Source organism: Sinohyriopsis cumingii, chromosome 15 (assembly GCF_028554795.1).
Source record: "Sinohyriopsis cumingii isolate HCF-2022 chromosome 15, ASM2855479v2, whole genome shotgun sequence".
Taxonomy (NCBI): Eukaryota; Metazoa; Mollusca; class Bivalvia; order Unionida; family Unionidae; genus Sinohyriopsis; species Sinohyriopsis cumingii.
The window spans coordinates 114,842,718-114,868,736 of record NC_142975.1 but is presented as its reverse complement, the minus strand read 5'-3'; the positions used below and the strand labels follow the sequence as shown (position 1 = coordinate 114,868,736).

Here is a 26,019-nt window from a genome sequence, read left to right as displayed (position 1 = left end):
CAGCCAACACTCCCATCCTGAATGTGCTATGGACAACATGCAGCCAACACTCCCATCCTGAATGTGCTATGGACAACATGCAGCCCACACTCCCATCCTGAATGTGCTATGGACAACATGCAGCCCACACTCCCATCCTGAATGTGCTATGGACAACATGCAGCCCACACTCCCATCCTGAATGTGCTATGGACAACATGCAGCCAACACTCCCATCCTGAATGTGCTATGGACAACATGCAGCCAACACTCCCATCCTGAATGTGCTATGGACAACATGCAGCCAACACTCCCATCCTGAATGTGCTATGGACAACATGCAGCCCACACTCCCATCCTGAATGTGCTATGGACAACATGCAGCCCACACTCACATCCTGAATGTGCTATGGACAACATGCAGCCAACACTCCCATCCTGAATGTGCTATGGACAACATGCAGCCCACACAACCCAATGTTAATTAAAGAGACAACATAACCGTCTCGAATTTTCTTGCTCTGAAGATCAAAGAATGTCCAAGTCACATTTGTGCCATCCACAGATATTCATAACGTCTGGGTTTCTTTAAGTTTTCAAATCTGTGATTCATTCTAAAATGTTCAACCACTTCCTCTGTGGTTGCATGGGCTGAAAATGGGGACCAAAGTACCAAGTCTTGACCCTGAAATTGGGAACCAAAGTACCAAGTCTTGGCCCTGAAAATGGGAACCAAAGTACCAAGGAGTGGCCCTGAAAATGGGAACCAAGTACCAAGTCTTTACAGTCTCCTTACATGAAAACCATCTACTTGGGTTCTGTTTGTTCAAAATCTCATCAACCAATACAACCAAGTAACTCTTAATTTCTTTTTCACTAGAGTTGTAAAGTGTTCAACAATGCTGAAAACACGTAAGTTTTTTTTATCATCACATAAATATCAATCTGAGAACATAAGCCTGAAAAGCTTACTGATCTTTCATTGCATTTATAAGAGTTATGTGTCACAACTTTTGTAATGTCCATAAAATTTCAGATTTCAGGCCATCAATACCTTGTATGCCACTGGAAGAGGTACTTTATACTATGCCTGGCTGCTGGAGGAGTTGGGGTTGTATTTATACAATGTCAGTCACTTAAACTTGCTACTTTATTTTTTGTTTCCATTTTACACTCAGCCATTTCTCAGCTTACCATTTCTGCATGGATTTTGTTTGACAGAGAATACATCTCTGAACATTTTACAACTGTTTTGTGCTTCACACTTTTTTCAGTGTACTTTCACTGATTTTCCCAAGATCATTCTTATGACAACATGTACAGTTCCTACTGCCCCTTACTTTTCTGATCCAACTGTAGTCAAACAACCACTTTCCACTGAACACGTACTTTCCAGGATTGATGTGTTGTGATGTGATTTGGATTTTTAACGTAGCTTTAACAATTTTTCAGTCATATCGCTATGATGTCTGCAATGTGGCAGTTTATAGTGATGTCTAGCACTGGGACATCATGCCGCAGACATGTAGCATGATGTCCCACCCAGTCACATTATCCTGACACCGGGCCGACCAGTCCTAACACTAACCTCTTAATGCTGAGCGCCAAGCGAGGCAGCTGTTAGTACCATTTTTGTAAGTCTTTGGTATGACTCAGCTGGGGATCGAACCCACGACCTCCCGCATCCGAGGCAGACGCTCTAACCTCTAGGCCACCAGAGCGGTCCTTTCCAGGATTGAAGGAGCAGGATAATTTTCATTCATGTATGTCATCCACTTGTACTGCTAATCAAGAAATCACTTGGCATTTTGTGTCAGGTCAGAATTTGTTTCCCACAGCTAAATGCAACATTTGTATTGTCGATCCAAAAATCACCCACCCTTCATGTCAGATTTTTTTCTCTAATATTCACATCACTCTGCTACCAAGAGAATGTTACACGACAGTGACTGGATATGTTGATTGATTGATTGATTTGTTTTTTAATGGCACATCAGCACTGTTAGGCTATTTAGCGCCAAACAAAAAGTTATTTGTATAGTCTTTTTTTAAAAATTATAAAAGGTCCTATATCGATCAGCGATATAAAAGAACAAATGGTTGAAATTAAAAACGGTAAGATGGTAATGGTGCAAAATAAAGCTTCCCGATCAATGGGAGATGTAAATGTTCCATGTTAATGAAAAAAGATGAAAAGGTATTAAAATGGGACAGTCTATATATTGCATAAAACTGCACAAGGTGATAGCATAAAAATCAGAGTTTAGAGTAAATATTTACGGCTTTCAGGAACTCTATAATACGAGTGATGTTTATAGTATCAAAAAGTTCTTTCATGTCATGCACAATGTAATAATGATCGCGCATAGGTTGCAGGTCAAAGCACTCTATCATAAAGTGCTTGACAGTGAATGGTTCATTGCAAGAAACGCACTCTGGTGGGTCTTCACCTTTTAGTATGTGGGTGTGGGTGATATAAGTATGACCAATTCGGATTCTTGCAATGACTATCTCCTCCCTACGAATGGTTCTGTAGGAAGGAGTCCATTCTCCTAAAGTTGGCTTGATTGCATGAAGTTTGTTATTTACAGCATCATTCCATGATGCCTGCCACTTCTGACGTAAGGACTTTCTGATACTAGGTTTAAAATCAGTATACGGTATTTTAAAATCAGATGGTTCTACAGTAAGGGCCATTTTAGCAGCGCGATCAGCTTTTTCGTTACCTTTAATACCAATATGGCTAGGTAACCAACAGTATATTATATCATGGGAGACACTCATCTCGGTATTTTTGACGAGTATGTTTTTCAATAATGGATTCTCCAGTTTTCTATTGTGTAGTGACTGAAGTACTGATAGTGAGTCAGAGAAGATGATACTGTTTAAAATACGTTTGCTTGCTATATGTTGCAGAGCAAGGTCTATTGCTCTGATTTCAGCTGAAAAAACTGATGTTCCATTTGGTAAGCAAACTTGTGTTGTGCGATTTCCACAAACGAAGGCTGCAGCAGCCTTTCCCTCATCCTTTGTGCCGTCGGTATAAATTCTTGTGTAGTTTTTAAATTCGGTGATGAGATCATGGTAAGAGTTGTGGAAGACAGAAGGACTTGTCTCCGATTTTTTTCCATCATGTAGCATAAAAAGTACTTTTGGTTGTTTAAGTAGCCAGGGTGGAGTTTCGGAGATGGATGTTTTCTGAATTCTAGAGAGATCTATTTTTGTACTGTCAAGGCTGGATGATATTCTAATGCCAAAGGAAGGTATGGCATTTGGTTTATTTTCGTATAAAGATTTGTATTTGGGTTGAAAAACAGCCGAAAAAGCAGGATTCAGAGGGTTTGATTTTAATTTGAGAGCATACTGTGCGGAAAGCATTTCTCTATGATGCAATAACAGTGGTTCGTTCGCTTCAGCTAGAAGGTTTTCACACGGGGATGTTTTAAATGCTCCCAGAGCCAGTCTTATTCCTTGATGATGAATTGGATCAAGCATTTTAAGATATGACTTTCGGGCTGAACCATACACAACGCAACCATAGTCTAGTTTGGAGCGAATAAACATTCTATATAAATTCTATCAGCTCCCCAGTCAGTCAGAGTGCGCTACTACTTCGAGTATGTCAAGTGCTTTTAAGCATTTGGCTTTCAAGTTTTTTAGGTGTGGAATAAAAGTCAGTTTTCTGTCAAAGATAATACCCAAAAATTTTGTTTCCTCAACAACTGGAATAGGTGTTCCATCCAGCGTGAGTTTAGGTTCATCGTGGTGTCGTCGTAATTGACAGAAATGCATGCATACCGTTTTTGATTTCGAGAATTTGAAGCCGTTCGTACTAGCCCAATTTTGAATCTTGTTGATATTTTGCCATAGTTGTCTTTCAATTGTATGCATGTGCTTTGACTGATAACATATGAGAAAATCATCAACATATAGTGAGCAATCCACACCAGGAGTCAAACACTTGGTGATGTTATTAATTTTGATATTGAAAAGAGTCACAGATAAAATACTGCCCTGGGGCACACCCATCTCTTGCTCGTGCAAATCTGAGAGAGTAGAGCCCACTCGTACCTTGAATTCTCTGTCTGAGAGGAAGTTGGATATAAAAGAGGGCAGACGGCCTTTTAGACCTAGATCGTGCAGGTCTTTTAGTATCCCGTACTTCCATGTTGTGTCATAGGCCTTTTCTAAATCAAAGAAAACCACTACTAAATGTTCTTTCTTGATAAATGCATCGTGAATGAATGTTTCTAGTCTAACCAGATGATCGTTGCATGGTGCTCCGTCCATAATGAAAGCCACTTTGGAAAGGAGACATTAAATTGTTAGTTTTCTGGTACCATACAAGCCGAGAATTGATCATTCGTTCCATTGTTTTGCACATGCAGCTTGTGAGTGCAATAGGTCGATAGTTGGTAGGATCTTCGCTATCTTTACCGGGTTTGGGAACTGGTATTACTGTCGCTTCTTTCCATATCTTAGGTAGATTACCAGTAATCCATAAATCATTGAAGAGTTTCAAAAGAGATGTTAAAGATGATTCTGGAAGATGTTTTAAAAACTGGTAATGTATTTTGTCAGGCCCAGCAGAAGTATCATGGGCCTTGTCTAAAGACTCCATAAGTTCTGATAGTGAAAAGAGTTGGTTGTAATTTTCCGAGTTGATGGATGTGAATTTTAAACGTGACTTTTCTTTTTGAGTTTTCAATTTCTAGAAGGCTTCGGAATAATTAGATGAGGAGGAATTTTTAGAGAATGTATCAGCAAGAACATTTGCTATGTCACGTTTTGAGCTAAAATTGTTACTGTTCAGTTTCAGATGTCGGAAAGAATTGTGTTTTCTCTTTCCGTTTATTTTGCGGATCGTGTCCCAAACTTTCTTAATTGAGGAACGAGTTTAAAGAGGAAACATATTTCTTCCATGATGCTCGTTTACTTTCTTTGATTGTGCGGCGAGCTTTGGCCCGGAGAATACCATATTTACTTAAATTCTCGGGCGTCGGATGATTGCTAAATTTTTTCAAGGCTTCTCGGCGTTATCGTATGGCTTCCTTACATTCCTTAGTGAACCAAGGTTTTAGGGTTCTTTTACAGTTTGTTGAGGACTTGGGGATAGATTCTTCTGCAATGTCGGTTAAAATAGATGTAAAATGCTGAGTGGGGTCGTTAACATTAAAAACTGTATCCTCATTCAGCCTAGTTTTACAGAGTGTTTCAAACTTGGCCCAGTTGGCCTTCTTTAAATTCCATTGTGGAATTACTTCATCAATTGTAGAGTTAAGATTGACAAGGGAGATTGGGAAGTGATCGCTGCTGTGAAGGTCATCAGCGACCTTCCATTCATAGTCCAAAAGCAGCAAAGGAGAACAACTTGTCCAATCGATGCATGTGTATGTACCCGTGCCTGGGTGTAAATATGTCGGTGTTTTGGTGTTATATAGACACAGATCGTGTCTAGAAATAAAGTCTTCAACTTTGTGACCTCTGTCACTTATATGATTTGACCCCATAAAATGTTATGGGCATAAAATCCCCGAGTAAAACAAAGGGTGCGGGAAGCTGTTGAACAAGATTGTCGAGTTCGTTTGGTACTAGGTTAGTGTTTGGTGGTAAGTAAATAGAGCAAAATGTAATCACTCGATGTAGAGTGACGCTTACAGCAATGGCTTGTAAATTGGTGTTTAAATGGATGAAGCTATGAGGGGCTCTGTTGTTCACAATAACAGAGACTCCTCCTGAGGCCCTGTCAACATTCTGTGAGTAGGTTGTTAAACAGGGAGTAGTTTTTGAGTGTGATGTTCTCTGTATCTTTCAAAAATGTCTCCTGAAGACATAGTACTGCAGGATCATGTTCGTTTATAAGCAGAAGAATATCGTGATAGTTGGCTTTAAGTCCTCTACAGTTCCATTGTATGATGGTGTTCTTCATTATAAGTTTATTCTGGAGATTCTGGACCTAGTTAGACCTTTCACGGAGGCAATCTGGTTATTTCTCTGGAGGAAGTACGGGGGTGAATTTTTTGGTGTTAGGTCTGGAGCTACCTTGAGCGCATAGAGCAGACTCTTCTGCATCCATGCTCTCAATGTCTCCAAACTTGTTATACAGTTGGATGGGGTTATCTGACCCCTTTTGTTGTCTGTTTCCTTGAGATTTTTTACTTTTTGGTGATTTCGGTGGTTGGGTATTATTAAATGTAGTCTGAGTAGATGCCGTGTTTTTCTGTGCTTGGTAATAGGGCGTGTTGGAATTTGGTGTTGAATCGGGTGCTTCTGTTTGTGTTTGAGCGTCCTTCATTGTTTTAGGATTGCTCTTCACTACAGTGGAGAAGGATGGGCCAGGATGGGCTGTTTTCGCCTGTACAAGTTTTCTGGCTTCTGGATAGGGAATATTATTTGTGTATTTTACCCTCTGAATTTCCTTCTCCTGTTTCCAGGTATCGCAATCCTTAGAATTTGCGTGGTGCTCTTTTCCACAGTTGACGCAATGCGGAGTTGCTCTACAATCGGATTCCTGATGAACATTGTCTCCGCATCGGCCACATATTTGGCTTTTGGAGCAGCGGTCTTCGTGATGGCTGTATTTTTGACACTTATAACTCCGAAGGGGGTTTGGAATGAAAATCTCTACCTTTACTTGCAAAAAGCCAACTTTTACCACTTTGGGTACAGTTGGCCTGTTGAAGGTGAGTACAATGGTGTTGGTGTCCTGCAGATTGTTGTTACGTTTAATACGTATTCGTCAGACTGCAGTGACACCTTCACCTTTCATTCCTTCAATGATATCAGCGTCGCTGACTCCAGCCAAGTCACGACAGCGAATCATGCCTTTGGATGTATTCAGTGTGGTGTGAGCGAATGATGTCACTGGGATATCAAAGAACATTTTCATTTTCCTGATATTGTCTGATTGACCTCATCGCTCACACTCAAAAAGAAGACAACCCGATTTCAACTTTTTAACACTTGTAGGTGTGCCAATCAATCCTGTGATAGTCTTTTCGATGACAAATGGAGAAAGTGCTGCAAGCGGTTTTGTGGCATCTTTGGACTGTATGACCAAGAAGCGTGGAAATGACTCCACACTGCATGGTTCGTTGTCAGACTCTGATAAGGGTTTCGATCTTTTATTTTGATTTTTTTTTTTTAGTTTTCCATGTTGGCTTAATTAAAATTCAGCACCCGTGCTCCCCACCCACCAAGGAGCCCAGCAATGGGACACTTTTCAAGTGCCAGGGATACACAGATGCCATACTCAGTTGATAAAATTATCTTTGATTGACCATGAAGTCGCCAATTTCTAAGGTCGGTAAAATTACCCCCGATTGACCCGTTAAGCCACCACCTTCTAGGAAGTCTTCTACGACTTGGGAAAGGGAAAGATAAAGGAATAGAATATAGGGCCAATGGTGGTATCAAGAGAGATACAAGGAGAAAGATAAAGAAGGTGAGAGAGTAAATAAAGACTTCCTAGGGCTCGGCGTGACCAGCCGATTTGTCGGAACCGGCCCATCCCGACTGGATATGTATGACACCCAATTAAAAGTGTGACTATAATGGTAACCATACATGCTCGCATTTCGTGCATTTCAACAGGATAGTTGCATGGCATCTGCAAAGCTGCCAACCTTCCAGGCTCACAATTAGTGAAAAAAAGGATAAAAAGTCGTGAATTTGGACAGTAATTCGTGAAAAATACCATGACAATAACTCCATCCACTCTGACTGTCAATACTACACTATATCAAGTTCGCAAAATAAAACTAAAACACTACATATATGCAAAAATATTTATTTATCAAGACATGATACTGTGGCAGACTTGAACCTCCTCAACTGTTATCGTAAATTTGTTTTCGAAACAGTTCCGACTTCTTGCCTGCTGGCTGATCTTGGTGACTAAAATTGCTGACTAATTTTCTGCAGCTAAGGAGGCTCTAAAGTCTCTCTTATTTTTCCTCACTAAAGAAAATACTCTTTCGCTGTCACTGTTGCTGTGAGGAATGCACAGGAGCTGCAGCATTTTTGGTTCTTCCACAGGAAAATTTGGAAGCGATTTTCGAGTCCGGGAACATTTGTCAGAACAAATGTTTAGCATGGTCTCCAGCTGATAAAGGTAGATTGTGTTCGACAAGAAAATTCACAAATAATGTTTCAGCATTGGTCACCTGCAGGTCTTCCGCCAATGGTTTAAAATATTCCAGAGCTGAAATCTGCAAATTCTTAATTTTCCCAACTTCTACATGTTATTTGCAACCGACATTCTTCCTCACATCGTCTCTGCGATGGCACACTGAGTGCAAAAAGCATGATGAATATCAATGTTTAATGGCAGAATGTACAGCCAATTTTTTATATATTCCAAATTAAACTTCACTTTTTGAGTAATACATTTCTTTTTCCTTGGTGGTGAAGACATTTTCAAGATCTTACATGTGATGCTGAATGGTAACTCAAATCAGTGTTGTGACGCATGTGCAGAGCAAAATTCCAGTTAGGCCCCAGTTTCTCTCAAAAGCATTTGTAAAACTACTCTTACACATATAGATTAAAATAGGCTAAAATGCTTGCTACTGAGCCAACTGTACTAATCGGCTGTAGATCTACTAATATTGTGACCAGCAGTACCGGACCATTTCGGCAACTGCGAATATCACGACTAGCGATTAACGGGAATTCGGTTATTTTATTAAAGATTTAAAATAATTGAGGATTGGAGAATTCGTGAAATTTTGGTTTGCGGCGTGAATCCATGAATCGCTCATAGCATCTGTAACCGTGTAGGATGCTGATATACATGTGCCAAATGCAGTGTGCTATAAAAATTATTCTAAATTATTCTATGTGAATAGGTAAGCCTGTAAGAGTTCAACATAAATTTTAACTTTTTGTACATATTTGGTATCTGTAGATAGGTTTAAGAGTAAAATCTGATCTTTATCATTGTGTTATTACTTTTTATGGAAGAAATTTTTATATGCTGTAAAATCTTGAGAGAATTCATTCACTATTAAATCAGTGAAGCTGTGTGACCCATCTTAGCTGACTTTTATCAACCTCTAAATCTAGTCTGTAACATAAGATTATGAAAATTATGTTGCCTACATCAATACTGGGTCCTTTACAGGACTTACTGAAGCCTTCAGTCATAATTCTCATCATACAAACTTGAGAAAGTGCTGAATGAAATTCACAGCCTCCATATATTATAGCAGAGAATATGACTTGGTTACCTTAAATAGAGATTACAATTTAAATAGCAACCACATGAGATAACAAAGTTCATTTACTTCAATGCCTGTACTTTCTAACAGTTTTTTCCTGAAAGTGTCACCACAAAAAACATCTCAAAATGGCCACTGCCTGCATCAAAACTTTTATGCAGATATTATACAGGTATCCAAATGCATCTGTATGCAAATTGGATCAAGGTATCTGTATGCAAATTGGATCAAGGCATCTGTATGCAAATTGGATCAAGGTATCGAAAAGCACCTACACTTGAAAGCAGTAGAGATGTCTGAAAGTGCTTAAAGGAGACTAGAAATCAAAATTTTCCTTTTACGTATGTAATTCTCTACAGATTTTAATTCGACTGCAATGTTTATAAATGAAATATCGTAAGCGGGTAGTGATTATATTGCGTGGAAGATACCACGATTCCGTAAATTGCCGAGTTTTTCCGAGTTTTAATGAGACGACAGATCACGTGGTACCGTGACGCTATACTAGCGAGTCCTCGAATACAAACATAAACATTGGCGAGCGAGGCAGACAGGAGACCACATTTGGGTTGCACATTCAAAAGTTGAATCTGCAGTCTGATATAATAGTTTATGTACTGTACTGATAAGTACTAAAATAAATTTGTTAGGCACAGGCCCCAGGCTGGTGACTTAAATAAACTAAAGTCCTGAATGAAATTCCACAAGCCCGGACAGTTCATACCTGTCAACTCTCAAGCCAGGAGAAAAACCTCCCGATTTTGGGGGTATTTCCTCATCTACATCCCGATCTCGTAATATCTCTCAATTTTGCGCAGCGAAGTCCCGATTATTACATTATGTCTGTCAATTTTCATTTGTCAGAAGAAAAAACCCAACCCCAAACCATTTTTAAATATAACGTATGCAATCCACAGTCTAAACTGCCACACTGCTGACATCGTAGCGATATGACTGAAAAATTGTTAAAGCTACGTTAAAAATTCAAATCACACGCACACACGTCTAAACCCGGCACTGGACGAAATAATTAATATCATACAACAGTTTTTTTCTTCTTTTTTTCTTCTTCAGTAAATAGAACGTGAAGATTAAACATTATTCAAGTAAATTTCAGATTTTTTGAACAACTACAACAGTACTATAGTAAAACAAAAATAATTAAAAGAATAAAATTGTCACCAATTAGCTTAAATGAATGATCACGTTGAAATTTTCTCTGCAAACAAAATCGCATCTCCATTTCCGCCAAAGAAACTCGGCCAGTTAACACCTGACATTCCTCTACCGTATATGAAAAGTTTAATTACCATGATTAAATTACAAGGAATAAAACAAAATATACCATGCAGTATATGTGGCCCTGAAGAACTAATTCTGAATAAATATTTTAATCAGCAAACAGTGTTACATGCATTAAGACTTAAACCTAAGAAAATAAGGTGGGGCATAAAACTTGAGAAAAACAGTTGCCAGATGTACGGTAACTTGTGACTGCAGATTTGAACTGTTAAAATGAAGTCCATGGCATCGTAAGTAACAACAAAATAGGCATCGTTTATTTGGTAATCAATTGCTGGTGCTTATACATACACACACTGTCGAACATGGTTTCTTGGAAGTATGTCTGAAGGGCAGTCCTTTTCACAAGATCAATGTAAGGATAAGGATTCTGTTCATTAGTCACACAGGCTTTATTGTTTGCGTACTTAAATCAAAACTTTAGCTATTTTGCAATTTAGCCAGAACTGACCAGAGTATGCAAAAGGGGCTTGTCATGGGGGAATAATAAGGCGTATCACAGCGAGAAAAGGCACGTCAAATGGGCGGTCGCACATTGGGGCAAGGGGGGGGGGTCAATAGTCCCTCCCCCGTTCTATTGTCAAACAGTTAATGTGAAACTTTGACTTTTTTTTTAATCGCTCCTTTTTAAACTGCCCAAGGAATAGTTTTATATCAGTTCCAATTAATACAGATTACCGTTTATGCATACTACATGTATACAATGCATTTTTTTAAATTTAATTTTTATAAGATTACTGAAAATTGTGTTTTCTTGAAACACGACAGGTTTAGAATCTTAATTTTAGCAAAGCTTCGATTTGATTAAAATCAAATCTAAATTTCACCTACGACAGAGGTGATTTGATTTAGATTGTGCCGTGTTAAGGCATGTATGTCAACATCTTGAAAATACATTTACTCATTTCACCAGCGCGATCAAAGTTTCCTCAGGCAAACACTTTTTGTTTCGACAAGCCTGACGGGCACCTCACTTTGGATACAGGATGGGCCGGAACTAAAACCAGAAGGGGCCCAGGGTGTCGGGCTATCAGATTTGTTTTCAGCACTGCTGTTTTAGATAAAAGCTATGTGGATTGATTGTTGCATTTTGTGGTCACTTACTCGTCCTTCTGCCCATTTTCGTAACTCACACGTTTAACTCTTTTCCCAGGATTTAAAATGTTCAAAGGTATGTCTGGAACAGCGCCAACTTTTAGTCTAGGCCTAGCATTTGCGTATCTTTGAGCTGCTATTTTTTCATGATCCCTCTTGTAACATTCCTTTGAGAAATGTAACGAGCACATAGTGCTGTATGGTGTTGCTTTGAAATCGACTCGTTTGTAATAATGTACCCATTCTTTCATGATGCCTTTATCTTTCGGAAAAGAAAAAAAAATATGTTCACAGGCTTTTCTTAGTGTTCTATTACACCCATAAGCAACGCAAAACGGTATTGTCTTTTACTCTGGCAACTCTCACTTGGGTTGCTGGAGTCGCTACTATGACGTCACATCCCGAAAGTAACCGAATAGGCGCGGAAATTTTGCATACGAGGTCACGGAAATTCAGCTCCTAGAAGATAGGCCAATATTTAAATATTGGCATTACAGTCGCAGATGATACTTCAGAATAAGGTTTTCTGCTATAGTACTTTTATTATTATTCTATATTTCCATTGGTTTCTGGTCTCCTTTAAGCAAGGTAAATGGTTAATAGAGAATTTTAATGTTGATGTAGTCACCACTACTGCATTCACTATTGAAAAAACGACTTCTACTTCTTAAGCAAACCTTAAGAACACTTTGGATTATAATGATGATGCTGCCATCTAAAAATAAATTTACTGCATCTAATTTTGCCTTTAACACGAGCTCAACAACAAATATAACTTGATGGCATTAAGGCACACACAATCAGAACTTACAGTTGGTTTAGGAGCAGACAGTATTTGCAGTCTTTCCAGTGCCATGGCATCTGCCTCCATAAATTCTTCTGTACATTCACTGAAACATAGTCCCGGCTCCCCAAGCAGATCTATCAGACACTCCAACCTGATTGGCTGGATAAAATTAGCCTTGTCTTCCATGCTATACAGCAAGCCCCTAGTTTCTGGAAAACCCTCAGTGGACAACTGCATGATAATAAAAGAGTAAATATGTACAAAGAGAATAAATTTAATCACACTGTCAAGTACTTCTTTAACCCTCTTGTTAATACTAAACATCATTTGCAAACACTTCTTCTGAATTCAAAAGAACCAAGATCATTTTAATAATTTTTATTGACCACTTTTGACTTGATCCTTATATTTGCAAAATTTAATTTTGAGCCTAGTGACAATATTTCTTTTTGCAAATATTGCCAATTCCACCAGTCCATTTTATTTCCTTCCCAGATAACTCATTGTGAACCTGCTTACAGTGCAATTAGACAAGTGTGGATCATGTTTTGTTGAAGGAATGGCAAACGAAACATGGTAACTCCGTTGGTCGAGCATCGACTCTTAATTTAAGGATCTGAAGTTTGATACTAGCCCAGGCCAGTAAATGTTGACTGCTTTTGATCACCATGATAAACATACTTTGCTCCCATATCCCTCAGCATGATAGAACTAATGACATGCTTAAAAGTTCCATTAAAAATCAATCATGAAAAGGCCCCTATCTGCTGTCAGAACAGGAACAAAACCTCATGTGAAAATGGCAAATGAAGATTAATATATCTTTCATTTTAAAATTAAAAATGGATCTTTGTTCATACATATTTGGAACTGATGTCATGAAATTTGAAAATGTTAAGAAGAAATTATATTTTCTGCTTGATTTCCATTTTTAAAATATAGTTTTTCAATAAATAACGCATACTGATCAATGAATAATGTTGGTAAATGCCTACTGATGGTAAAATGGAAAACTAAATACCATTTAAAGAAGTTGCATCAAACAAAATATTCGGGTTTCACTTCTGTCCTTTAATTTGATTTAAATGTGATCATCATAGACCTGAGTCATCTAACCTTCATGTCGATGTCCCCAAGAACTTGCGAGAATCTATTTAAATATCAGCCATCTTTTTATCTTGTTTTACTTGGTTTGTTATAACTGACTAATTACATCTTTTGACTAATTACATCTTTTGACTGATTACATCTTTTGACTGATTACATCTTTTGACTAATTACATCTTTTGATTGATTACATCTTTTGACTAATTACATATTTTAACGGATTACATCTTTTGACTAATTACATCTTTTGACTGATTACATCTTTTGACTAATTACATCTTTTGTATAAAATTAAGTAAAGATGGTAGAAGAAAAAAGTTAAAATATTCTTGCCAATCTGACACGTCAGAGCTAAATATCACATTTACGCATCAGGTCAACTCAGACCAATTGAATACAGATTAAAAATATATCAAGCAACGTCATTTTAGTACATAACATTCATCAATAGATTATCATAAAAATCATCGGCAGATATGATTATAATCAGAAACAGAACCAAGTGAATGGGATACTCAAAAATCATTGGCAGATACGATTATAGTCAGAAACAGAACCAAGTGAATGGGATACTCAAAAATCATTGGCAGATACGATTATAGTCAGAAACAGAACCAAGTGAATGGGATACTCAAAAATCATTGGCAGATATAATTATAGTCAGAAACAGACCCAAGTGAATGGAATACTCAAAAATCATTGGCAGATATAATTATAGTCAGAAACAGACCCAAGTGAATGGGATACTCAAAAATCATTGGCAGATATAATTATAGTCAGAAACAGAACCAAGTGAATGGGATACTCAAAAATCATTGGCAGATATAATTATAGTCAGAAACAGAACCAAGTGAATGGGATACTCAAAAATCATTGGCAGATATAATTATAGTCAGAAACAGAACCAAGTGAATGGGATACTCAAAAATCATTGGCAGATATAATTATAGTCAGAAACAGAACCAAGTGAATGGGATACTCAAAAATCATTGGCAGATATAATTATAGTCAGAAACAGAACCAAGTGAATGGGATACTCAAAAATCATTGGCAGATACGATTATAGTCAGAAATAGAACCAAGTGAATGGGATACTCAAAAATCATTGGCAGATACGATTATAGTCAGAAACAGAACCAAGTGAATGGGATACTCAAAAATCATTGGCAGATATAATTATAGTCAGAAACAGACCCAAGTGAATGGAATACTCAAAAATCATTGGCAGATATAATTATAGTCAGAAACAGAACCAAGTGAATGGGATACTCAAAAATCATTGGCAGATATAATTATAGTCAGAAACAGAACCAAGTGAATGGGATACTCAAAAATCATTGGCAGATATAATTATAGTCAGAAACAGAACCAAGTGAATGGGATACTCAAAAATCATTGGCAGATATAATTATAGTCAGAAACAGAACCAAGTGAATGGGATACTCAAAAATCATTGGCAGATATAATTATAGTCAGAAACAGAACCAAGTGAATGGGATACTCAAAAATCATTGGCAGATACGATTATAGTCAGAAATAGAACCAAGTGAATGGGATACTCAAAAATCATTGGCAGATACGATTATAGTCAGAAACAGAACCAAGTGAATGGGATACTCAAAAATCATTGGCAGATATAATTATAGTCAGAAACAGAACCAAGTGAATGGGATACTCAAAAATCATTGGCAGATATAATTATAGTCAGAAACAGAACCAAGTGAATGGGATACTCAAAAATCATTGGCAGATACGATTATAGTCAGAAACAGAACCAAGTGAATGGGATACTCAAAAATCATTGGCAGATATGATTATAGTCAGAAATAGAACCAAGTGAATGGGATACTCAGTGCACAAATAGCTTTGCCTCATAGGCAAGTACATAATGGAGAAGGGAGATCAAAAACTTTGTACTGAACTTAAAATTCTCAATTCAATAATAGCTGAAGGATGAAAAGAAATTTCAGGAATTATATTACCATCTATACTTGATTGCAAGTCGAGTACTATTGTAACTGCACAGACCTATACCTGGCATCGCATGATGCACCAGCAGATATGGGTCCATCCGTTTTTTTAAGGGTAATCAGAACACACAACACAGACCCGTATCTGTCAGTGCATTATGTGACATCAAATCTATTTTGTTTGTACTTGCAATTTACTGATTCTAGCAATGGTCTTAATAAATGTAAATGTGCACTGATCACAAATGTTTGGGAAGCTGATGCAATTTACACATGGTTCACACAGCATATGAACACCCTGTTCTTATCTTAGAAAATTCCTCAAAGTAGCTAAAGCACCATAAGCTATAGATAATGATTCCAATTTAAGGCAAGACATGGGATACGGCAGATTCTATTGGGACAGGTAAATCCAGCATGTCAGGAGACAGAATATGATCATCATTAGCAGCTTCAAGAGTTACTCCCCTTAACAGATATGTAGGAGACAGTCTTATAATATTAATGTGACTGCTCTCTGCAATCAAATGATGCCTGATATAGACTGCAGTGCTGTGGAGGCTCATATTATACTTATAACAAAATATGTGCAGCCCAAATTATGATTAAAATAGCAACAATAACCAAGTTTTATTGTCATTATCCAACAATTGTATAATTAAGGAGTGACCAAATGACACATTACCTCTAGACTGAATGAAGTGCTTGCATTTTCAAGTAGCAAGTCACCTTGTTATCAATTAACAATTAATCTTTAAAACAATCTTTATAAATGGTAGATTTCTGGGTGAAGTGAATGGAAAAAAATCAATTTTTTTATGAATAAATGGTTTGAAAGAAAATTAGTGAACCATGGCATAACACTAAAACTCAAGCAAGCAAATCCAGAACCAATCATGGAACAATTTACCAGTAAATTATTTGTAAAGCATACATTTTCCTTTTTTTGTTACCACTTGTTATACCTCCTTTGAATGTTTTTATATTCATTTTCTCAAATATCAGGTCATCATTTAAACTTCAGAAGAAGCAAAAAGTCCATCAAATACCAGTACAATTTCCAGATTCCTGGTTTTAAGTGTCTGACATTTTCACATTTTGAAAGTTCTAAGGATTTACTGCTTTTGTATATTGTTGGATGAAATCTTGACACAGTCTATTTCATGTTCTGTTTATTCTGCTTCTCTAATTTAGTTAATGTTCCTGATCTATCTTTATGGATATTTCAATTTTATAAAATTCAGGACAAGTTTTTTCCAAAAGTTTGCTTTTCAAAATATATAAACAACGGTTAAATACTCGAAGACACATGCTCAACTGATGACTGTTTATAATTTTTAGGTCGTTATAGGGAAAACTACCAATTTTTGGGGCATTCTAATTTGAGTATGCCAAATCATCCGTAGCACAATATTTTACTTAGTGCATTCAAAACCAAACACAGGTTTCAACTCTGCTGTTTCTCAAATTAAATCTCTTCACTATTTTTGACAAAAACAAAAAGAACCTGGTACTAGTTTTGAATCAGGAATATCACTAGAATGTATCCACATATGCAAAAGTAGTGATGTAATGCACAATATATGTTATTATACACATAATGTGCATTAAAACCTCTTGGCATTCTGTTTTCATTAAAAATATCTGGATTGGTTTCCTTCAAAATAAAGGCAAAGCATAAAAAAGTGAACAACTTCATTACAATAAAGTTATTTACTGATAATTAGCCGCATCACAATTATAAAGCGAGTAGTTACCCACCCAACCCAACTCTATCCTTTCTCTTTTCTTCCTTAATTTTTCAGAGGATTTCTTGTGAACTTACACCCCTTCTTATGCCGAAGCCTATTTTCTGGTCCCTGTTGTGTACACATTACTCAGGAAGATGATCAGCTTCAATGAAGCTTACAGCTCAAATCAGAATGGACAGACAAGTCTAATATAATATGGCCCTGCTATATTCATGCTAGTAAAACAAATGGTGACCAATGAACAGCATACCTTCCCAATGGCTTCACCAAGCATGTTATAAAGAAGAGTCTGAAGGTCTTCTGTGGTCTTTTCAGCCAGAGCAGTGAAGGCCTCCAAAGGTTGGACCATCTTCAGTGAGGTGTTTCTCATAAAGACCCCCATCTGGAAAAGTTCTTGGGCTGGAGGTGGTGTGCACTGAATCAGCTGTCCATTGCTGGCCACACATCCCATTGCAGAGGATATATCTAGAAAAACAACATGTATTAAACATGCATGTTCTATGTATTACCTGCCGTCACTTTCACAGTACTGTATTTTTTATGCAAGTCCATCCATACCAATGTGGTAAAGTGGGTTTAACTTTAAATTCTGATGTCACACAATCTAAACTACATTTTGGCAATACATTTTGTTGTCACCACAATCAAGTAGACAAGAAATTTGAAGGAATTACGTCTCCTCTGCTTAGTACCCCTACTTGACACTGAAGTTTTCACTTGTAAATGTGCAATGTTCAAGCTATGCAGCAAAAGACATCTTTGGCACCCATTCACCCCAACTCTGTACACTCTGCTCTTACATCTGGCCTTCGATTTACACCCTACCCATTCCCCATTTCATTTATGAGACTGATGCCTAGTCGTTTATTTAAAGTACCATGTCCCATGCAGAGTGGTATGTTGTCTCTGTCCTCTGTTACTTATGTTTCACAGTCAAGAATCAACATTTCATAAGTGCAAATATTGTGCCCTTTTCAAAGCAGGACTTTGTGTTTGATGAAAATGGCAAACTGTTTTATGCAAATGACAAAGTAGTCTACTTAGCTTGATTATGATTTGTTTCTAACCTATCAACATATTACAATTACTCATAAAACCCTAGGTTTTATTCAAAGTCCAAAAATTATATAAACTGTTAATACTCATAATGCTAAGTAGTCTTTTTTTAATGGCAGCAACTACAAGCCTGCTCATGTGAGAATCTAAATTTTCACATGGGAAAGTAGAACTTAAAAAACATTCTTTTCCATTACATACAACCATGTTTGAAAATAAGGCAGAGTTCTAATTTCTTATGTGAGAAACTTGGACTTCGGATTCTGATTAAACACTTATTTCAAATTTTTTCAAAGTTGGATTTTTTCATGTGAGTTATCACATGAGCAATTTGGACTTGTATATTTTGTGTAAATATTGAATGTCGAGCATCCTGACTGTCAAGTAGACGTCATTTCTATTTTGCACCTGCTGTTGCTTTGTGGGTTTTTTTTTTTCTTTTAAACATCTGTCACTTTATTTTCTTACAGTGGCTTTTAGTCTTATTTTGACCCAGGAGTCTCCTTGTATTTGAACATATTAAGGTTCATTTCACTGTTCATAAAAAGAAACAATTCAGCATTAAGGTCTCGTATAACCAGACTACCCATTAATCTTTAACAGCTGTCAAAGAAAAGAGCTTATACCTTGCATAACTGTTCATGGTTGATGTTTAATTTAGTAATTCGTAAAATAAATTCTCTCCCAAAATTATGCAGTTTACAAATATAAAAAGCAAACAAACTTTTTGCCCCAAAATGATGCTATATAAAATAGACATGATCCCAAAATGAATGCTATATAAAATAGACATATGATCCCAAAATGAATGCTATATAAAATAGAATATGATGCAATTTCTTGATTCAGAATTTATCAAATTTCTCAAACTCCACTATAAAATTGTAAAACAAATACATAGCCACATATCTGGAAAATATAAACACTGATGTGCAGTCCTTTTGGCTTAATAAACTCTCAAGTCATTTTCCAGAAGATTTGGAGAACTACATATACTACGTCGTTTTCTTCAATGCCTAACTTTCACACACAAGTCATCAAACTCTTATACTGACTAAATTGTGTAATTTGGCTTATTACAGGCAATGATGTGTTCCATTAGTCTTTTTTCAGTGACTTTATTGTATGGAAATGCAAATCCAGCTTCTCTGTTAGCTGTCAGTGGATTCACTATTGCTAAAACAAAATTATCATTGCCATTAAAAAATATGGACTGTACATAAAATTTTATAAATCCATAAGAAAAACCTAATCCTGTCATGTTTGATTGTGTAGTCGTTTCACACTCTTTTGCACGTGCATATTCTTGGCAATGGAAAATTTTGCTTATCTGCAGACTTTTAAATGTTCTGATCGTGTCATTTAAAAGTTTATAAAAGAAGTTTGCTACTGAAATAATCACGAGACAAATCACTGACATTTCTGTTAACTTGTCTGTGACCCAGGTTATTAGAGTACATGGTGGAAGATTCAGCTTGTTAGAACCATTAGAGTGTCCTGTGGGGCATGGCTCAGCACAAGCTACTGTAAAAACATCAAAATTAACTACGTCTATATTAATCAACTTATCAATGATAGGAATTCATTTACAGCTGGTTTTTTATGAAACCTCTGATAATAAAAATACCATTTATTTGATATTTAAAATACATGAGTAAATATGTACAAAGGAGTGTAAAACCACAGGGGCTCATATCATTGCTTCCAGTTTAACTGTCAGTCATACATTAGTATGAAATAATAAAAGTATTATTTTATACTACATGTATGACTAACATTTATATTGTAATCACTGATACAAGTCCACATGCGTACAACAAAATGTTTACTAATAAAATTCACTCTTTTTGGTGCCTCAAATGAACTCAACAGATGCTGCATGCTGACCTACAGTGTACATGTAGAATAGCACTTTAAAACCCAACAGACAGAAATTTGCATGCGGGCCATGTTCACTTAGCAAGGACCACACTGTTTAGGAAGGAAGTTATTTAATATTCTCCTGCAACATGTTTGCTCTTACATATTTCTGTGATGGCAAGAGTGTAGACATTGTTAACAAAAAGAAACCAATATCAACATCTAGTGATGTCCACATCAGTACTGATTTTAATGTCCAGTACAAAACAGAGGACATCGACGTGTGGTTAGGGAAGAGTCAAGGATTTTCACAATCTGGTTCTTTGCAGAGAAAGAGGTAAGTTACGTTTACTTATTTCTTTTAACAGTTTTCACATATGGTACGATCAAAGTGGATAGCCTGAATCATTGACATTATAAGTGTAAGCATACATTCGATAGTTTAAAAATAAGCCAAGGTTTTGCTTCAGATTTTACTAAAAAGATATCATTCAACCTCATGTTGCTAAAAGTTATATCTACACCACACAATCATCTAATACTTATTTATGCCTTCCACAATTCAACTGTCCAACCATGTCTGCTTCCTCCCTCCCCAATAATTCTGCAGGTGCCTTAGTAAGGAGCACTTGCATTACCAACTGAAACAGCTAGTAACCAAGCCACTCAGAATTTTAAATCCTATCTGAATTTGGACAAACATAAATGTTCTTCATATTATTTTATTGCTGATTGGGTGGAGCAAGATCAGCATACATGATTGAGAACCAAATGCAGTAGCTTAATTCATGATTTCATTCCAAAAGACATTTGCCCTGTCTGTCAAGTCTTTTGATTGGTAGATTTAAAAAAAAAGATTTAATTGGATAAGGATTACAGTTTTTCAAAAGAGACTAGGACTCTTTTGCCAACCAAACCTGTTCCCCATTTCAGTGCATTCTTTCTGTTCTGTATAAGATTAAAAAAAAGTTCAATTATACTAATCTCTGATCTTTTAACAGATTAAACTTCTTGAATGTCACAAAATTTGAATCAACACTACAAAGTTACCAATCATTTGAAAGAAGTGCAAAACATCAACAGCAACAGGAAGAAGTCAGACAAAACCCCATTGCCATGCCAGAGGAAATTCCGACTCCAGTAGAGGGTATGTATAAGATGCTTCAAAGTTTTTGATGTAATACAAAAGATACATATGCATTTCAGACTCTAAAATTTGACCCCCAATACATTTTTGTTTTAAAAATATAAAAACTGGAAACCAGATTTTGAATTTCTTTATATATTGCAAATGTACATATTTTGGAAAAATGTATCCCAAACATTTTGGGAGAAATCTTCCTGAGGACTGTTCTAGAAGTAGAGATGTCAAAATTTTGGGAAATTTCTACTGGGTACCCATCAGTCCTAACAATTGGTTACCAGGGTACACGATCAAAAGGAAAATGTATTAAATGTGAACCTGAACTGCTTTGTGGTAGGTTCACACATCCCAACCCTGAAAAGAGCTGTAAGCATAATTATTACCAATATAAGTGGCAAAAAGCGTAATCTGAGCATAAAAAGAGTATATATTACATGCCAATATTCCAGAAAAACTGTATGAAAAATGTACATGTAGTTAAAAAAAATTTTTTTTACAAATCGGCTAAATTCATGTGGATTAGTAGTAAGGACAAGAAGAGACAAAAGAAATTGATTATTTGTATTTAACACTCACTTCAACTAGTGTACATGTCTATAGTAACTTTCGTGAATAGTTGTAAAGTCCACAAATGATTATTATTGTATTATCTGCAACCTGCTATGGTTCATTCCATAACACTGTTCCAGTGCAACGCATTTTAAAGTTTAACAAAATCATCCTTACCTAACATTTTTCAGTCATATAACATCCATCAATCACATTGATACATCCCATATTTTTGTGTCTTGTTTTTTTCTTTGGTTATTTTTATGATATCTGGTGCCATTTATTTAGGCTGGTCTGCTATGTGTGTAGTAACATAATAGAATGAATCTAGGGCAAGTGGTTTAACATTCAAGAACCCATCTATTTTCCTGGAACTGTTTGATGTAAAATTCACGCAGAAGCTGCTACATTTATACATGTGAATTTTTATTCTATTTTATATTTCAACGTTATTAACAAATGTTCTTTCCTTACAGAATGTCTAAAATGCTGTGATCAGAAAAAACATCTACCAACTTTTTCATTTCCGTTTCAAGTTTCATTTTTCAACAGTCAAAACAGAGCCTGCTAACTTAAATTCAGTGGTCAACAGGAAGTGCATTGATTCAAAGAGAACAATCTCCAAGTGAAAATATTGTTGCAGACTGGCATATGAATGGGCATACATGATGAAATTCAGAAGCAGGAATGTCAATTACACATTTTGTTTGCTTTGAATATCTTGGAACAGTGAAAAATGGTCTTCATGTGAAGCAAATTTCTAGCAGTATCTTTCATTATGACCTTAAAGTTCATAGAATGAAAGTGATGCATTAAATATAACAAGTACATACATACATACATGCACTAGATGTCTTTATTAAAAGATCAATAATTGCACTCGAATATGCTTATGATCTTATTCTGTTTAATTCGTGTAAAAGTTGTATGTATTTAATAAAAACTAAATACTATAGTTGTTTTTTTGTCGTTTTTGCTCATGTGAGTTCTACCTAATTTGAATGTTAAAATGCACATGAGACTAACCAGAGTTAGATCTCACATGAGAATCTCAATGTGCAGAAGGGTAGGCAGTTTTGGTGTGGGTGGATATGAAACAGCAGAACCTCCTGATTTTATGGTCAAATAAAGGCCACTATCTCTTGTAGGGTCCTAATACCATGCAGAGCAATTTTAATGAAAAACTACAAAAACATTTTTAAATAACCTTGACCTTTCATCAGTGTTGGTGTATGTGATTTGGATTTGTAATGCTTTAAAAAATTTTCAGTCATATCGCCAAGAACACTGCAGCGTGGCAGTTTAAACTGATGTCTAGCATTCAGCATCATGCCACAAACATGAAACATGATGTCCCACCCAGTCACATTATCCTGACACCAGGCCGACCAGTACTAACACTAACCTCTTAATGCTGAGCGCCAAGCGAGGCAGTAGTAAATACCATTTTTGTAAGTCTTTGGTATGACTTGCCTCGGGTTTGAACCTGCAACCTCCAGCATCCAACATGATGCTCAAACTACTAGAACGGTCAGTGCTGGAGAGATGAAAATGCTGTTGTTGTTGAAGGGTTTAATGCCATTTTTCAACATAAGAATAGGCTGTACATGGCGGCTGCCCAGCTGTACATTTTCCAAGGTTATACTTGGAATATTTTACCTAAAAGCTTGGACGTCCGAGGTTTATCCATGGTTTTTCTAGGAAAACCTGGGAAACCTTAGACAATGCTGATATATTATCCAAGGTTTTATAAGCAAACCTCGGACATTATCTCTTACATTAAAAAAAAACCTAGGAAATACATTGGCAAAGCCTTGGACATGAGAACTTTTTGGCTTGGAAAAACCTCAGAAATCAGAACTTAGTCATTTTTTAGCTTGGACATAGCTCAGAAATGTAGACTTAGAAAATTTTAGCTAGAACACTGACATGGTCTGTTTCAACTGTGCCCTTTGAAATTTCTCTATATTTATTCTGAACGTATTGTTAAAATGAATAAGGTTCGTCATTACCAAAACAACAAACAAGTCTAGGATTTGAATTAAAAAATTGACTTAATTAATGTTGATTGATTGATATGGGTTTTACAGTGTACCATCTTAGTTCAGGCATCACAGATTTTGGTTTCACGTCTTATTTACATGAAGATAAAAATATGAGAAAGAACCAAAACCTATATACATGCTGGAATCCCCAAGTTAGAAAAATTCTTACCATTCATACACTTTTAATCACTCCATACAATCGTATCAGTGAAACACAGTGGTCCCAATTCTAATGCCCTGTACACACCGGACAAATGTAAACATATTTTCTAACAACTGATTCTAAAGTAAAGTATTGATGGGGTCACATGACATCTTTCTTAAAATTTCTTCTTGTTGTTGTAGGGTTTAACGCAATTTTTCAGCACATTTGTGGATTAGTTACAGGAATAATAATTTAAAGTACCAGTTTAGAAGAATAATAAACTATTACATTATTAGTGTAAAAATGTCTTCTAAAAATCTTACACTGTTCATTTGTCACATTTATCATGAGAATGATAATTATAAATATACAACCGAGTCTGAAAAAATTGCATGGATGATTGGCATTGCACTATTTTTAATTATTACTTTTAATATGACAGCTGATAATAGCACATGGAAGTTTAATCCCTTTCAAAATGATTTAGGAAGAATATACCAAATACTTGAGTCTGTTTTACTCTGCTTGTACAACACTGATTCCGTCTCTGAAACACATAATCCATTTGGGGATTTTAAAAATATTAAACTTTACAAAGAAAGTTGGCTTTTGATGTTTAAATAACATGAAAAATGACCTCCAAAGTTACTGATGACATAAATTTGAACAATGTTTTCATTTTGAGTATAAAGTGGTGTAAATCTATTTTATTTGCAATTAGTTCATATACAATTCAAGTATTCATGAAACACAGACAAACAAGGTACTGTAAAATACATTTTCCAAGTAAAAAGGCAACATTTGTAATCCTCATATAAGCTTTGCAAAGCCACATCTATCCTTACAGTGATCAAGTGAAAATATATGTCAATAGTTAAATTGTAGCTAAATTGTGAGTGGTAAATGATCAAGTGAAAAACACAAGCTTGTGTTAATGTACTTGTAGTTGATAAAGATTTTAATTTAATCATCTAAATTCTAACACCTGAAGATGAACTCTTCCCTTTATATTTCCTCTGTATACAAACAGTTTGCCAACTGCAAATACATGGCACGTTTATCAATGGAGGAGGTATCTCTGAACTTCAATAGCATCTTCTCCAATTTATTTCTTTTCTTCAAATGCATTTATAAGTTAATTCTGCTTCTTGACCTTGCTTGTCTTAAAATACTGATAATGTCAGTGCTTCGTTAAAGCCTCCTTTGTATATATGTTTAGGAGACCACCCCACCCCATGTGTATTTGCCCTGGTTTTAAAATAAGGGTGTGTGTGTGTGCGTGTGTGTGTCTATATATATATATATATATATATATATATATATATAATGTTGTTCTTGTGGGGTTTAATGCCATTTTGCAGCACACGATAATCTATACATGGCGGACAGTATTAATGGTGGAGGAAGAACCCAGAAACCCCCGGAAAGAACCACCAACCCACAAGAAGCTACTGGCAAGCTTTCTCACATACCAATATTGGCCAAATCCAAGACTCAAATCCACGCAGACAGAGGTGAGACGGCAGTGATCCATAACAGAGAGCACTTTAGAGCACTCGGCCACACATGCCCCCCCCTCTGTGTGTGTGTGTGTGTGTGTGTGTGTGTGTGTGTATGTATGTATGTATGTATGTACTAAGCATTTCAAGTTCTGTCAGGAATTGTTATTCTTATTTTTAATATTTTTATTTAATTTTTTTAACCACAGGAAAATGTGCTAGAGTTGGTAGCTTAAACGGCAACAGTCGGCCAACCAGGAACTTTTGTTTGGCCTTATATGGCACTTCCGGTCTATGGATGATTGGAATCTGGGAGATAATTTTATCTTATTGAACAAAATTTCAATAAGTGAAGGACCCTACGTAATGCTTGTAGCAGGTGCTTACCTACTTCTTACTGCTTTTTAATTTTAAAAATATTTAAGTTGTGGAAGTTCTGGGAAATATTTCTTTCGCATTCTTCCATTGGTTGCAGAGCATGGAATTATCCAATCACAGCAGTCGATTCA

General features: G+C 36.2%; 1 protein-coding gene across 2 annotated transcripts in view; it reads right to left on the bottom strand.

The window, feature by feature from the left end:
- The window catches only part of LOC149782530 (fatty acid synthase-like), a 207,642-nt gene that overhangs the window by 44,974 nt on the left and 136,649 nt on the right, over positions 1-26,019 (bottom strand). For both annotated transcript variants that reach the window (XM_089933967.1, XM_089933968.1), the window contains exons 26-27: positions 17,463-17,677; positions 12,409-12,615 (exon numbers count right to left, since the gene is read on the bottom strand). In XM_089933967.1, coding sequence (XP_089790093.1) covers positions 12,409-12,615; positions 17,463-17,677 — 422 coding nt within the window. The remainder of the gene's footprint in view (positions 1-12,408; positions 12,616-17,462; positions 17,678-26,019) is intronic.